The 14,007-nt window shown below is 46.8% G+C and overlaps 5 protein-coding genes across 5 annotated transcripts; 3 read left to right on the plus strand and 2 right to left on the minus strand.

The window, feature by feature from the left end:
• The first annotated feature begins 440 nt into the window (after positions 1 to 440).
• Positions 441 to 2,312, plus strand: F5147DRAFT_423297 (cytochrome P450). The gene is made up of 8 exons (XM_041429757.1): positions 441 to 902; positions 953 to 1,082; positions 1,132 to 1,320; positions 1,370 to 1,521; positions 1,583 to 1,698; positions 1,751 to 1,880; positions 1,943 to 1,956; positions 2,002 to 2,312. Exons 1-8 carry the CDS (start codon positions 692 to 694, stop codon positions 2,239 to 2,241), a joined length of 1,182 nt encoding a protein of 393 aa, XP_041287175.1. The 5' UTR covers positions 441 to 691; the 3' UTR covers positions 2,242 to 2,312.
• A 1,771-nt stretch (positions 2,313 to 4,083) lies between these two features.
• Positions 4,084 to 4,808, plus strand: F5147DRAFT_585529 (uncharacterized protein; the record flags this gene model as incomplete). The annotated part of the gene is made up of 2 exons (XM_041431871.1): positions 4,084 to 4,232; positions 4,316 to 4,808. The coding sequence occupies 2 exons, from the start codon at positions 4,084 to 4,086 to the stop codon at positions 4,806 to 4,808; spliced, it is 642 nt and encodes a 213-aa protein (XP_041287176.1).
• A 738-nt stretch (positions 4,809 to 5,546) lies between these two features.
• Positions 5,547 to 7,939, plus strand: F5147DRAFT_642658 (cytochrome P450; the record flags this gene model as incomplete). The annotated part of the gene is made up of 13 exons (XM_041433099.1): positions 5,547 to 5,986; positions 6,038 to 6,173; positions 6,222 to 6,277; positions 6,331 to 6,463; positions 6,518 to 6,669; positions 6,718 to 6,833; positions 6,895 to 7,024; positions 7,094 to 7,107; positions 7,159 to 7,354; positions 7,412 to 7,468; positions 7,520 to 7,544; positions 7,602 to 7,745; positions 7,798 to 7,939. Exons 1-13 carry the CDS (start codon positions 5,791 to 5,793, stop codon positions 7,937 to 7,939), a joined length of 1,497 nt encoding a protein of 498 aa, XP_041287177.1. The 5' UTR covers positions 5,547 to 5,790.
• Positions 7,940 to 10,403: 2,464 nt separating this feature from the next.
• On the minus strand, positions 10,404 to 10,788 carry F5147DRAFT_721267 (CHAT domain-containing protein; the record flags this gene model as incomplete). Its single annotated transcript, XM_041438861.1, has 1 exon — positions 10,404 to 10,788. Exon 1 carries the CDS (start codon positions 10,761 to 10,763, stop codon positions 10,404 to 10,406), a length of 360 nt encoding a protein of 119 aa, XP_041287178.1. The 5' UTR covers positions 10,764 to 10,788.
• Positions 10,789 to 12,309: 1,521 nt separating this feature from the next.
• Positions 12,310 to 13,610, minus strand: F5147DRAFT_747948 (uncharacterized protein; the record flags this gene model as incomplete). The annotated part of the gene is made up of 7 exons (XM_041440001.1): positions 12,310 to 12,433; positions 12,490 to 12,635; positions 12,696 to 12,824; positions 12,885 to 12,974; positions 13,070 to 13,267; positions 13,314 to 13,420; positions 13,472 to 13,610. The coding sequence occupies 7 exons, from the start codon at positions 13,608 to 13,610 to the stop codon at positions 12,310 to 12,312; spliced, it is 933 nt and encodes a 310-aa protein (XP_041287179.1).
• Positions 13,611 to 14,007: the final 397 nt, after the last annotated feature.

Consider the following 14,007-nt stretch of genomic DNA (forward strand, 5'->3'; position numbering starts at 1 on the left):
GGATCTCCGCCGAGTACCGCCAGGCTTTGTCGATGGCGACAAAATGAGTTGTCTGCATTTTTTGACCAACTCTTGTGGCCATCTCAAAAGATAGGTATGTAGAGTCTAGATTCACCAGTCCCTGCCTCTTTTATTTAACTATTTATGTGGGCTTTGCTCGCATATATGATCAAGATCTGCTGTAGTCATCGAACACCGATCATCTCCTCCCCAACCGGTAAGGAGCAAGAGCCGATCGGGTACAAGGTGTTATATGGCACTTGCCTGGCAGACGGCGCATAATACGACTAAAGAGCGGAGATACAACCCTGGAGGTGTCTGGATGGGTGGTGTCGATGATCTATCCACCCAATAACGCAATTTGCGATGGGCAGGTATTATGACGATGTGGCAAAATCTGGAACACGAAGATGGGCTCCGCGGTTTATGCTGCTTGCCCAATCTTACACCTTTTTCATATATTGTGTATGTATGTCTTCTCCTTCCATGATCATATCCTTCTGTGATTGTGGGATCTCTCCAGAACATCCGCCGCCTATGCAGAAGTTTGATGTGATTTGAGTAAGAAGTCGTATGTATATAAGCGATGGGAGGCGGATGTCCGAGTTGCATGATTGCCGTCGATTACCCCACTTCCCCGCGGTTATAAGGATGGTCGTCATATACAGTTTACTAACCCACTGCTCGGATCATGGCTCTTGCAGTTGATCGTCACGTTGCTATCCTCACTGGCATTTCTCTTTCAGTTGTCGCCGTCAAGGCACTCAAGCTCTTCATCAAAAAGCGACAAAATAATGCTCCTCTTCCTCCTGGCCCAGTGCCCCTCCCACTGTTGGGGAGCGTCTTATCCATAGACGCTTGCGAGCCTTGGCTGACTTACACCAAGTGGAGTGCTGTGTATGGTACGTGAACAGATAGCATAGGGCATACGTGGTATGAATCATTATGTCAGGGGACTTGGTCTTCGTGCGAAGTCTAGACGAGGAAATGGTCGTGATTAATTCTCAGCACATCGCAGAAGCATTACTGGACAAGCGTTCTCGGATTTACTCCGATCGACCATACCTAGCAACACTCGAGCCGTGAGTTCGTTCAGTGTCCCTCTATTCAACCAGTCTAAGGTTCTCGCAGATATGGCTTGTCGATTAACTTTTCATTCATAGCTTATGGCGATGAATGGCGTCTCTGCAGACGACTTTTCCACCAAACTTTTCGCCCCGAGTCTGCAGCAAAATTTCGCCCAATGCAAATCAAGCGGGCTCGTGATATTATCGTCAACCTAATCGATGACCCTGAAAATTATTACGACCACTTCGCAACGTTGGCGAATGATTTTTTACGAATTGAACTATTATTTACTTGTTCACAGATTCTCGTTATCTGTTGTGATGTCAGCTGTATATGACTACGATATCAGTGCTCGTGATGATCCTATGGTGCAGACCGTCATAAAGGCACTGGTTCCAGGCTTGACCTTGATAACCCCAGAGAGAGCATTAATGCTCAAAACCTTTCCCTTCTGTGAGCTCAACTCTCCTGGATGAGACAACGTTAACATGACACGCACTTTTGTTGGATGTAGTACTAAAGGTACCTGACTGGTGCTGGGGATCCTCGATCAAGCGTAGTGCTCGAGGTTCGACGGAGCGCATCAATAAAATGGCCGATATGCCGTTTCGATATGTGCAGGAGCACATGGTGGGTATCTATTTTTCTCTTGGTTTCAGACATTGACTCGACTCTTTGCAAGGCCGACGGTTCGTTGCTCGCTCGGTCTTCGATGGTTGCAGAAAATTTGCAACGGATGGAGACGCAAGATGAGGCATTCAAACCTGTATTCGAGAATGGGTTGAAGAAAGCAGCTACTACTGCTACTATAGGTAAGTAAGCAAGCCTTTTGACGGGCAACGCTGTGCTCTCGACATGCACTAATATTGCGCAGCTTCATATGAGACGGTAAGTAGACAACTCATCATGTTCTCCGCTGCTTATCCTCGTTAGACTGCGGCAACTTTAATGGTTTTTTTCCTGGCCATGGTATTATATCCAGAAGTTCAAAAACGCGCACAAGCAGAAATCGACTTGGTGGTTGGAAAAGAACGGCTGCCAACGTTCGAGGACAGAGCATCGCTACCCTACATCGATGCAGTCCTGCGAGAGACTTGGCGATGGCAACCTGTCGTGCCCCTTGGTATTCTTCCCCACCAAATGATCTGGCCTGTGCTGAAGATGGCATCATAGGCGTACCACATGCTGCCTCGAGTGATGACGTATATGATGGGTACTTCATTCCAAAAGGTCTGCTGTTTTTGTCCCGGAATCAACGCAATAATTATTTATAGTATCGTGCATCAGGCGCAATCATCACATACAACACATGGTCTGATATGTTCCTCCCAGCTTTTGTGGTACTGACTTGATTGTAGGGGTACTACACGGGATGAAAAGCGGTACCCTGACGCATCGAGTTTTATACCAGAGAGGTTCATCGACAGCGATGGCGCGTTGACAAGTGATGACCCCGCACAATACATTTTCGGCCTTGGCCGGCGTGTATGTCCAGGTTCGTTAACTTATTATAATCCCATAAAAGATCCACCGACAGATAGACCTTTATCAGGGCGGTATAACGCTGATTTTTCCGTGTGGGTTGCCATTGCGACCATGTTAGCCACGTTGGATATTTCTCCTGCCAAAGATGACCAGGGCAAAGAGATCAGCTTTACTCCCGAATTCATCCCAGGATTGGTCCGGTACTTGACTTTCTTCGTGTTATTCTATCCCCTTTTTACTAACAGTTTGTTGCTTCAGGTTTCCTGCAACCTTCCCTTGCAGTGTTTCGGCGCGATCTCACATTCATTCAGACCTTGTGGACAGTTGGCGAACTGCCGAGTTTTAAAAAGAAGGGATGGCAGTTTGCCATCCGTGGTAGAGGTGATGTAGCAATCGATCAAGTACTTCTTGCCAGTGTATAATAGGTCAGCAAACACGCTGACCGTGTCGTTTATTTGAGGGTTGTAACGTTAGGGTGACGGGGTGCTTGCCATTTGAAGGTGAGATCATCGGGGCTTGGTGGGCAGCCTGGGTGGCTGGGACATGTCACACGGTAGCCGAGGATCCGAGAGTTCTTGTTCTCGTGAAATTCGTAAAGTCTATGTACCCTCAAATTGCAAATAGCTTGAACAAGATGCATGCGGCTCCGAGACACCCCACTGAAAATGTCATGCGCAGTACTTTTCTGCGTCATCCTCTGCCTCGTTGGAGTGGTTCATGCTGCACCTATAACAAATACAACAAATACTACTGCCAGCGACAGTTTCTTGAAAGCCCCATCATTCACGACCAGAACCATGTGGACTATCATCTCTAGCTCCGTTCTCACTCTATTTGCGTGCATATATAGTGCTATTCACCCCAATATCCCGAGTCCTGAGGACAGACCCCTTCGTGTCCTCCTGCAGCGGCATGGCATCACGATTATGGCACTAATCGCTCCTGAACTGATCGTCACATGGGCTATGCGCCAATGGTTCAGTGCTCGCCGAGTTACAAGACAGTTCGAGAAATCAGGGTATACAAACATTCGTCTGGAGTCTGAAGGTAAGTTGTGCTTTTGGAAACTCTGTATCTCACAACTCACTATATGCATCCTTAGAAAAAGTGTGTGTTGAAACACCTGAGCAACGTAAATATCGCTCCCTTCATCTCATTGCAGTGCTTGCTAAAGGTGTATCATTCGCGCTAGTGCATTTCCCTGGTGCTCTTGCAAGGTGGGTCAAAAGGTCCGTTGATGCTTACTTCTCGAAGCAATCTGAAGGTACACCCGATTTGTGCTCACCTAAACGTTGACTCATGTGCGTCCTTAGATTATACATGGACTCAGACGCACAGCTTCTTTGTGCTGATGGGTGGTTTCATGCTTTATGTGGATGGGAAACCCTGCCTTACCCTACGCCCTGATTACATCCTCAAATTAATACACGAAGGGTGTATCGACATCCCTACCCTAACGAAAAATCAGACAAGAGCAAAGGTAATGCGATATCGAAAGGATTGGTCGTGTTTCAGGTGGCCTGGTTTGTCATGCAGCTCATCACCCGCGCCATCTATCACCTCGAAACCACGCAGCTCGAAGTTGGGACACTCGCTTTTGCAGTTCTCAATTTCCTGACTTATGCTGTGTGGTGGGACAAGCCTCTCAACGTGCAGTGCCCACATCCAGTGTACTGGAAGTCGACCGAGTCAAGGCCAGAGGATCACATTGAGTACGTATGCGCCTTAGCAATGATACCATTGCTGATTATGTCCGCCTTAGTGTCAGCGATAGAGACGAATTCACTCGGCTTCGGATCTTGCGTCGAATCTTCCGCCCAGTAATAGAGCTGATAGGCTGGGCTGAGATTCCCACATCTCGAAAGCTCCGAGTTCCAACATTTGATGGCAGCATCAAACTTGAAGGTTCGGATAACATGGTTCTTCGGCTCGCTGGATTGCTTATAGCCACTATCTTTGGCGGCATCCATTGTATGGCTTGGTTTTTTGCTTTCCCCGCATGCCAGGAACAGGCGCTATGGCGCATGAGTGCCATCGCTATAACTTGCACACCCTGGCTTAGTATCCTTACGGTATTAGTCTTTAACGTCCTGGACGCACTAGATGCGTGCTTCGATGCGGTTTATGCATTGTTTGTTATGTTGTACATTACAGCTCGTGCCGTCCTCTTGGTACTGATGTTCACCACCTTACGCGATCTTCCTCCTGACGTATACAAGGCCGTGTTGTGGACTAGTTTGGTGCCGCACTTGTAGTCCGTGATCACAACACTTCATACCTTTGTGAAACCAATAAGTACCACCTTAATCGTAGAATACCCTTGTTGGCTTTGGAGGCAATGAAGTTCACAATTGGTGGTTAGGCGGCTGGTTACATAGAACAAAATTGGCTAGAGTGAGATCATTGTACTTATCCGATGGCATTGGAAATTACGTGCCGTTGTACAACCTTGATACGTTATGATCAGCTCGGCCGAATTCACAAAGCGCTGACCGTAAGAGGGCAACATCGTGTTCTCCTCCCTCTGCTCAAATATTGAATTGGATGTACTCGAACGCGTTCGTACGATTCGAATGCAGAGCCTGTTCAAATGTGTGAAATATGTTTGGTGAACGAATCGATGAGATGAAGATCGTCAGGTATGAAAAGGACTCATCGTATTGGTGTCACGGTAGTTTGTGAATTCCGTATACTTAACTTCGTTAATTGTACCGGCAGCTCTGAATTATCTCTTGCGGGACCGATAGTTGGACTTTCATGTAGATGACAGAGTGACCGATCCATCGCACATGGATCGACTTCTATCAAAGCTGCAAGGCGTTATCAATATAAAATAGCTTATGTGTTGTGACAAATGGTTTTGGATCCGAAGCTACTGCATTGCTGTGGCTGTCGGTCACCTGCTGAGCATGGCAGTTCAGGGCAGGTTACACCGGCACACGTATATATGCCGTAAAGGTACCGTTGACGGCCGTATGGAATGGCATTATGGTGTACAGTCTAGCCGTGCAAAATATACAGGTCCAACACAATCGATATCCACAGACTGAAGCCAATTCTGTACTTCCACGACACTGTTCAAGGAGTTCGGGGCCGTCAAGAATCGACACTTGTCCAAAGTTTTCGGGGACGACATACTAATAGCCCCATAGCAATGATAGCATTGATGCGGTCACCGGCCGCACAAAATCCAGACACATATACGGGGGAGCTTCAGTTACTCATTCTGTTCGAGCGATGGCCCCAACACTAGCACTTGCACTCCTCATAGCGCTTGTATCTTTCGTGGTAGTGCAATCCTTGCAAAAGAAGAGACACGCTAAGAAGCATCCTTTACCCCCTGGTCCTTCACCTCTCCCTTTTGTTGGAAATGTGATCGGAATCGACCCAGATCGTCCATGGTTAGCATACTCAAGATGGGGAACTGAGTATGGTGCGTAGAGCCACCCACATGTGGATCTGGATGTGCTGAATTGCGACACAGGGGAAATCGTTTACTCCCGACTCTTCAGTCAGGATATCGTGATCATCAACTCCGAAAGAGTTGCGCATGACTTGCTCGACCGTCGTTCACACAACTATTCCACAAGACCCCCAGGGCTTGTGCACCTTCTTGACTTGTGAGGCCCTTCTATCATTTGATGTACCCATTGTTAAACGAGTCCTAGTTTTGGTCATGACTACAACTCTGTTTTTCTACCCTACTCAGACAAGTTGAGACTTCGTTAGTATATTGTCCCTTCGAGTTCTCTTATCGCACTTATCATGTCTTTACAGACAGGCGAATCTTCCATGAAGCATTCCATTTAAAAGCAGTGTCATCCTTCCATCCGATTCAAATGCGCAATGCTCACAATTTGATACTAAACTTACTAGCCTCTCCGGAGGTGTATGGAACCCATTTTCACACGTTAGTAATTTCTCCTTTCATGCATTGCGTGGCTGAACCATACTTTCTACATAGCTTCAGCACGTCTATTATCGTGTCAATCGTGTATGATTATGCCATAGCGCCCGTTGATGATCCCTTTCTTGCAGTCGTTGAACGCTCACTTGAGATAAATGTAAAAGCACTCAGGCCAGAGGTTGCAGCTGTTGTAACAGAGTTCCCCATATGTGCGTATAACTTCAATCAGCTGTAGTTCTATTCTAATGCACTCGCAGTGAAAAAAGTTCCTCCTTGGTTCCCTGGAGCGAGCTTTGTAAGGGATGCTATAGTCCAGAGAACCCTCGTTCCCATGATCATGGACATGCCCTTTGAACATGTGAAGAACAACATGGCAAGTTCTAAGTGCCTTTTAATCGGAGTATTATTTAGATGAGGCTTATGATGATCCTCAGGCCGCGGGGACGGCTGCACCATCGGTGGTGTCGGATGCATTGAAACGTATACCAGTCAAAACACAAGATGAAGGGGAGGCCGCTGTGCTTGAGCAAGGGATCAAGGAATCCAGTGCATCTGGTTATTCTGGTGCGTGACAAATCTGCAGTGATCATTATGTTTTTGACGTATCTCTACTCATTTTCTCCGTACTCCCAGCCGCCTCAGAAACTGTATACTTTGACGCGATTTCTATTCTAGCTATATACTGACCAAAGGCCCAGACGACGTCCACTTTATACGTCTTCATCCTCGCGATGGTTCTATATCCCGAGGTGCAGACACGCGCGCAAGCAGAGATTGATTCCGTCATTGGGGAAACTCTCGAAAGATTGCCCGACTGGGATGATCGCGCTTCTATGCCATACATCAACGCCGTCATACTGGAGACGCTGAGGTGGTTCCCTGTCGTCCCTCTGGGTCAGCACTCTTGACTCGTCAAACTCCGATTAGCATGGTCACTGACTCTGGATTTAGGTATTGCACATGCCACGGTAAATGACGACGTCTACGAAGGCTACTATATTCCAAAAGGTCAGTCTATGGACCGAGAACCCTATCCCTCTTCTAAAACTGTTTCTTAAGGGGCTACTGTAATAGCCAACGCATGGTGATTCATCATATCAAGTGAACAAAGATCACACATAATTATTTCTTCTTATACAAGGTTTATGGCGCGCAATCCAGATAAATATCCTAACCCAACGAGGTTCATACCCGAGCGTCACATGCCAAAAGTCGTCGTCGAAGAGCCGTCAACACACGGCCCTGATGACGTTTCCTTTGCTTTTGGATTTGGAAGGCGTATTTGGTACGAAGTTTAGAGTTTTGCGAATAGACGGGTTTGGCTCACCTTTCAGCAGTGTTGGACGACATGTCGCCGATGCTTCTTTATTCGCCGCAGTTGTGAATATTCTAACTGTTTTCCGATTGGAACGTGCACCAGGATGGAATGTCGGGCCTGATGCTGAAGGAGTGAAATGGACGGGAGGCTTAACGACGTGAGTCATCCTTGAGGATCCCTGTATTTTATCTGAGCCAGGCGATGCAGGCACCCTGTATTCCCGTGCATATTCACCCCTCGCCACACGAAGGAAAGGTATCGCAGTTGATAAAGATGCAATGTTGAGAGCTATGCGGGGGGTGAAATCATGTATTACCTTGTTTTTTTAGTGTCATTGGCTTATGTTATTCGTCAGCATATTCAAGTTTGCTCTAGATTTATTATGCAACTCATGATCCTATGTGTCATTCAGCACTGCCAGCACTGCAGCTCGTCGTCATCAGTGTAGCTATGATCCCACTATTTACATGATATAACAACCATACAATATTGAAACTCTGACTGACAAAACTAGATTCCCCAGACTTTACGCGCAGAGCGTCCATTTTCTAGATTTCCCTGTTGGAATAAATGTCCGGTGAAGGTGAGGAATCTTGACTATAGGTGAAACGCTAAAGCTAACGGGGGTTCTACAGTAAGACCAGGATACGAGAATACGACTCGACCCAAAGGACAGCTACTGAGAGAAGTTCCTCTTTAATGTAATGGAGGGAGTCTTCGCCAACTAGACGGGTGGTAACAGGCGTGCGAAGGCGCGAGAAGATAACGCGCGCGTAGGCGCGAGTAAGCAAACGCGAAGGCGCGCGAAGGGCGCGTGCGAGCGAAAGATGCGAGGGGCGCGCGCGTATACGGAAGCGTGCTTTTGAGCGATGGGGGAGAGTGTTCAAGTATAACAGGTGCGCGAGCGATGGTAGAATAGTGAAGTATAATCGGATTTCAAGTACTAAGGTGCACTTATACAATTTGCAGTATACTCAGATAAGGGAGAAGGGAAGGAAGTAAGTTAAAAGGAACTTTCCCTCTATTTAAGAAGGGAGATTACGCTATGCGGCGCGCTTGCGAGCGTGGTACCGAACCGAGTAACCATATCAACTCTAAATATATTCTAAAGCCTATGATAGACTTTCTATATGTAAGCGCGGAGATCGGACCGAAGGTACGTCAATTCAGTGAAAGGGATAAGAATAACGCACCAGTAAATCAGCGAGGACATAGGACGGACGGACGGACAAGGGTACGAAGGCCTAAGGGGAGGCGCACGAGCGCGCGCGAAAGGCGCGAGTGCGTGTAAGGCGCGCGAACGAGGCGCGTACGTAGGGCGCGCGCTTGAGAGCGCGTATGACTGATCCTTCGGATAAGAGCTGGAACGTGTAGGGAATTATGTGGGTAATAGGGCCGTATATTCCGCATTGAGAGGCGTGAGTCTCTACACCGGGTCGCGCAAGATAACCCTGTCAAAGGGTGATCAGCACATACATTTCTCCCAGAATGCACATCGTTGGGTACCAGTGGTTGCCACAGACAATAGCGCCCTCTGGTATACAACTGTCTTTCTGCTTAATCAGTGAATCGATTTAGGAATCATGCCAAAACACAACCAGCACCGGTGATTCTTACATTTCATCAAGGATGACTCTGCTCCTCGGCATTGCTTTTTTATGACACCCACATTATTTGACGACTCCACAATGTCCACGCTTGCGTCATCCTATCTGACCCTCTTCGATTTCTCCTCCCAATTTAATGAGCAGTCCATCAACTTTGCCTTTATGTAAGCCAAAATGTTACTCGAAAAGCGCATACCGGACTTGGATTTGATCTCATTGGTGCATTTAACCACGCGCAAGTTATAATGAAGGGAAGGCTGCCATTCTGAAGATTACTCAGACATTGTCGCCGTCCTCTCAAGGCTTCGTTCGTCATTCAACCTTGATGTGGTATGGCTCTGGCTTTGGTCAGCTATATTTGACCTATCTCGAGTCGTTTGATGGTTACGAAATGCGCATCATCGATCCCGAGTCCCCGACGATAGCAAGGCGGTTCAAATGGACGGACAGAGCGACGAGCTAACAGTACGCGGTCCCGTGATTTTCGTCACGATGCGGCGGGAACGTGTTGTAGCTTTTGTCGTTCATAACACATTGGCGATGTCATTATCTAAAACGTTGGAGCACAACCCGTGTGGCTTAGTCTGTGAGCACCCTCATTCTTGAAGCAATATTCTTTCACCTGCGACTTTGTTCAGTGCTCTGTGCATACATGTTCCAGCCATGCATATGATTATAGTCTATCTTGCTCGTATTTTTGTAGTCTTCTTGAAAATTCTGATATTTGGTGTTATCACAGAGGATCCGGCATGGTACAGTGTGATTGTGTCTATCACATACATCATATGGCCAGCACTTAAGGGTAGTTCCCAAGTAATACCACTCACTGAATCATATGCTGCGACCACACTTAATAATTCAAATCTGCGACGATACAGGAGTAGATCAGATTCATTCAGCAGGCCAGTATGTGGCATTAGTAGTACAGTACAGAACAGCAAAGCATCATGCAGAGCAAGGGAATGAAAACAACTAACAGATACAGCAAATGGGATAATATAGCGAATCGGGCCTCAAACTACACACCTATGTGAACAAATACAATCTGCTGTTCTAGTGGAATATCACTGCGCTGCAATTTCTTCACAGCCTTGTGCAACGCCATCGCAGCGCACGTGCAGTCCAATCTCCCTGAATCATCGATCAGGTTGTCGTAAAAACTAGACACAACCTCCTGTGCGACCTCATCGTCGAGAGACCACATGGAACCGATCACACTGCGAAATCCGGAGAATTGCATTGCTGCAGCGAGATGGATCGATTCATCAGGACTCTTCTCATGGCCCACGGTAGTGTGGCAAGCCGATAGGAATGCAAAATGCGGGTTCTGCCAGTTGGATCGGATGATGTCCTTGATCATCAATGGCCCATCACGCATCGGCGTGAAGGAAGATTCAAATGGTCGTTGTTGATTAGGCATTCCGTGGCAGGCCAGGTAAAGCCACTGGTGGTGATTCAGTGCATTAAATGCACCCTTGACTGTTGTGTCGCTGTCCTCGAGCCGCGTGAAGGATGACACGACAGGCGCAAGACACTTGGCGACAATGGCTACCTCGGGAGTTACACATTCAAGTGACTTCCCTCCATCTGGGTTTCCTTGACCAATGGCAACAAAATGTTGCGGGGACGCATCTCGTGAAACCTGCCGTCTCACATGAACAACATCAGGAAAGCGATGCGAAAATGGTAAAGTTTTAGAAAGATTTATTTAAAGTAAAATTCGTACAATATATATCACAATTGTACTTCAAATGACAGAGCTTTGAATACCCGGACTAAGTTGGATAGAAACCACCAAATGCACATTTGTGCAGTCTCGTTGCAATTACCTGCCATTTTGTCAACAGATTGCAATACCCACCAGCTGTGAGAATGAATTATTAAGTTGCCCAAAGTCACCACAGTCACCTAGTTGAGCACTAGCGGTGATACACTATCATTCTGCCATGCCCTGGTTGTGGTATGTGACCTTTGGCTGTTGCGCAATCTCTAGATGAATGCTAACATCAGATAATTTTTTATATGGCCGGACTGCTTTGGATCAAAGCTGCCAACGGCCCAAATGTGTAAAGCGATTATAATGCAGTTTCAATCTGCTTATCACATGCAACCTATGCTTTCCAATGGAACTTTGACAAATCCTCCCTTGACGTTGGCGTTAGGTAAAGTCTTGCAATGTTTGTTTGTTTTGGACCGAGTTCCCTTTGGTACAAGGATGCGGAACGATGACGATGCAGTACTATCCGCCAGCTTACTGCTAAGGTATGGTCGTGAGGTGTAAGGTGAGTCAGTCATTCCATTCTCCACAAAATCTTAATAAACTCTGGCAGTAGATAAGGTCTTGTGACGTTAGCGTGTTCTGGATCGAGTTCCCTTCAGTACATGGATGCGGGGCGATGATGATGCAGTATCATCTGCCAGCTCACTGCCGAAATATGGTCGTTAGGTGCAAGGGGAGTCTGTCATTCTGTTCTCTACAAACTCTTGATAAACCCTGGCACTAGATAAGGTCTTGTGACATTAGTGTGTTCTGGTTTGAGTTCCCTTTGGTGCAAGGATACGGGGCGATGATGACGCAATACTATCTGTCAGCTCACTGCCAAGGTATGGTCATTAGGTGTAAGGTGGGTTAGTCAGTTGATTCTCCACAAAGTCTTGATAAACTCTGATGCTATATAAGGCCTTGCGACGTTAGTTTGTTCTGGACCGAGTTTCGTTCGTTACAAGAGTGCGGGATGATGACGACGTGGTACCATCTGCTAGCTTGTTGCAGAGGTAGGGCTATTACAATTCATCTCGGCTTATTTCAGATCATTATTGGCTGTAGGTCTATCTTCTGGTCACTTGAGTGCTCTAGTTGACCACAACATGCTTATGCTTATATTAGTTGTAATTTATTATATGAAAACATGTTTGTAGAAAGACTATGATGAAATTAAGTTTGAATCTGTAGCTTGTTTGATCGCAAGACGTTTGAGCCGTATTTTCGATAAGGCACTGTTGGCGCTGATAGGTTGTTTAGCGGCAGAGGAAGTAGGAAACACTTGGCTGGCACATAACAATACATGAGCCTCAGTGATATAACGAAGAGTAATAAAAAATACTGATTCCACCAAGTGAGTAGGTCATCAACCTCCTTAGATTCCTCAGGATCTTCGAAGAGGTCGAGGAGGCTATGATAAAATGTTTCTGAGTCGGTCGTTGTGTGGGTCCGTGAGAACACCGAAGAAGAACTTATAGCAAATCGGACCTTCAGTTGCATGTATGTCAGCTATCAGCTATTCAACGAGAAAGACATGTGTCGATGAACCTGAGTTGCAACATAAGCTATGGACGCGATGGTGACGGAATTCATGCCATGAAGGCGAGCATTCCCGGACTGTGTGGCTTTCGGTTCTTTGTCGATTGAACTTGGAGACGTAAAGACATGCTTGTAGGCCTGACGTGCAAGCAATCAGTAGTGAACTATGTAAAAATACATTTGCCTACTCACACATACCAATAAGCGGCTCCTAAGAAGACCGCACCATGGGTCATCCGCATCAAACGTATGGTGGGCGTATAAGAAAATGGGCCATTGGTCCCCAGACTAACATTTCGCCACTTCGGAGGTTCTCTCTCGTTCTGTTGAGAATCAAGCGCAAAAAAGGTTGTCAGGACTACCGATGCTAGAAAAAAGAAAACATACTCTGCGTCCTTCCAGTCCAACTTAGCAGGACAAAGCAGTGATCCGGAAAGCTCGTGGTTGAATCCCCGATCAATCTTTGAGTTCCTGTGTAGGGGGGGCTGAATTGCTGCCCCTTTTGGAGAAATCGAATCAAGCACTGCAGACTTCAATGTTTTCGTATTATCACCTCTCACGCCTGCAGCTCCCTTACCGATCTATGAATTGTAAGCACAAAGTCTAGCCACGCAGAAAACAATGCACCAGCTCTCCAACATGAATAATTTCCTCCTCAGACCCAGTTTTTAGTCGCTCCAACAGGCCAGGATAAGAGTCCAAGAGCTGTTCGAAAACTCGATGTTCTCGTCGTTCTCTACCAAAAAATCAGACAACAGTAAGTCAATAGAGACAATGTGTTTCACTCAGCAGGGAAGTCTTCCAAAGGAGATCTTCCATCTGCTCCAATCTAAGGATGCTGTTGGTGAGTAAAGAAGGATAATTACATAGTGCAAATACTGTTCGGCCGAAGTGACGCCCATGGGATATAAGAGGATCGGACATAGAGCTGGGCAACAGAATAAGTCTGCAAAACCTGTGTCAAACAAGGGCAGCTTACACTTTTTTGTGGGGTCCCATTTGAAGGGCCGATGTAGCACGCTTGCTCGGAATGGTAGATATGGTCTCTTCAGTGGTCATGAGAGCTTGCGAGTCAAAAGTAGCTCGAGCATCACAGATACTAAAATCTAGCTTTTTATCTCCAGCAGTGCACCACGTGATATTCCAGTAAGTGGCGTACCTGATAGCAGCCAAGCAGTGGCCAGGGTGCCTGATGGCTAGGCAGTAGCTGCAGTGATTATAGGCCAGGATGGCCTGCCGGAAACGAACAACCTTTCGTCAAATTGCAGGGTGCCTGATGCCAGTCAAGCAGTGGCCAGGGTGAGTGACAGCTAGGTATTAG

The sequence above is a fragment of the Suillus discolor genome (genome assembly GCF_016758755.1).
Source record: "Suillus discolor strain FC423 chromosome Unknown F5147scaffold_85, whole genome shotgun sequence".
Lineage (NCBI taxonomy): Eukaryota > Fungi > Basidiomycota > Agaricomycetes > Boletales > Suillaceae > Suillus > Suillus discolor.

Excerpts from the sequence above, each read along its gene's own strand:
- F5147DRAFT_423297 (XM_041429757.1), top strand. The coding sequence starts at position 692 with ATGGCTCTTGCAGTTGATCGTCACGTTGCTATCCTCACTGGCATTTCT. Across the intron at positions 903-952 it reads CAAGTGGAGTGCTGTGTATG|GGGACTTGGTCTTCGTGCGA; the intron begins GTACGTGAACAG and ends TCATTATGTCAG. Across the intron at positions 1,522-1,582 it reads GCTCAAAACCTTTCCCTTCT|TACTAAAGGTACCTGACTGG; the intron begins GTGAGCTCAACT and ends TGTTGGATGTAG.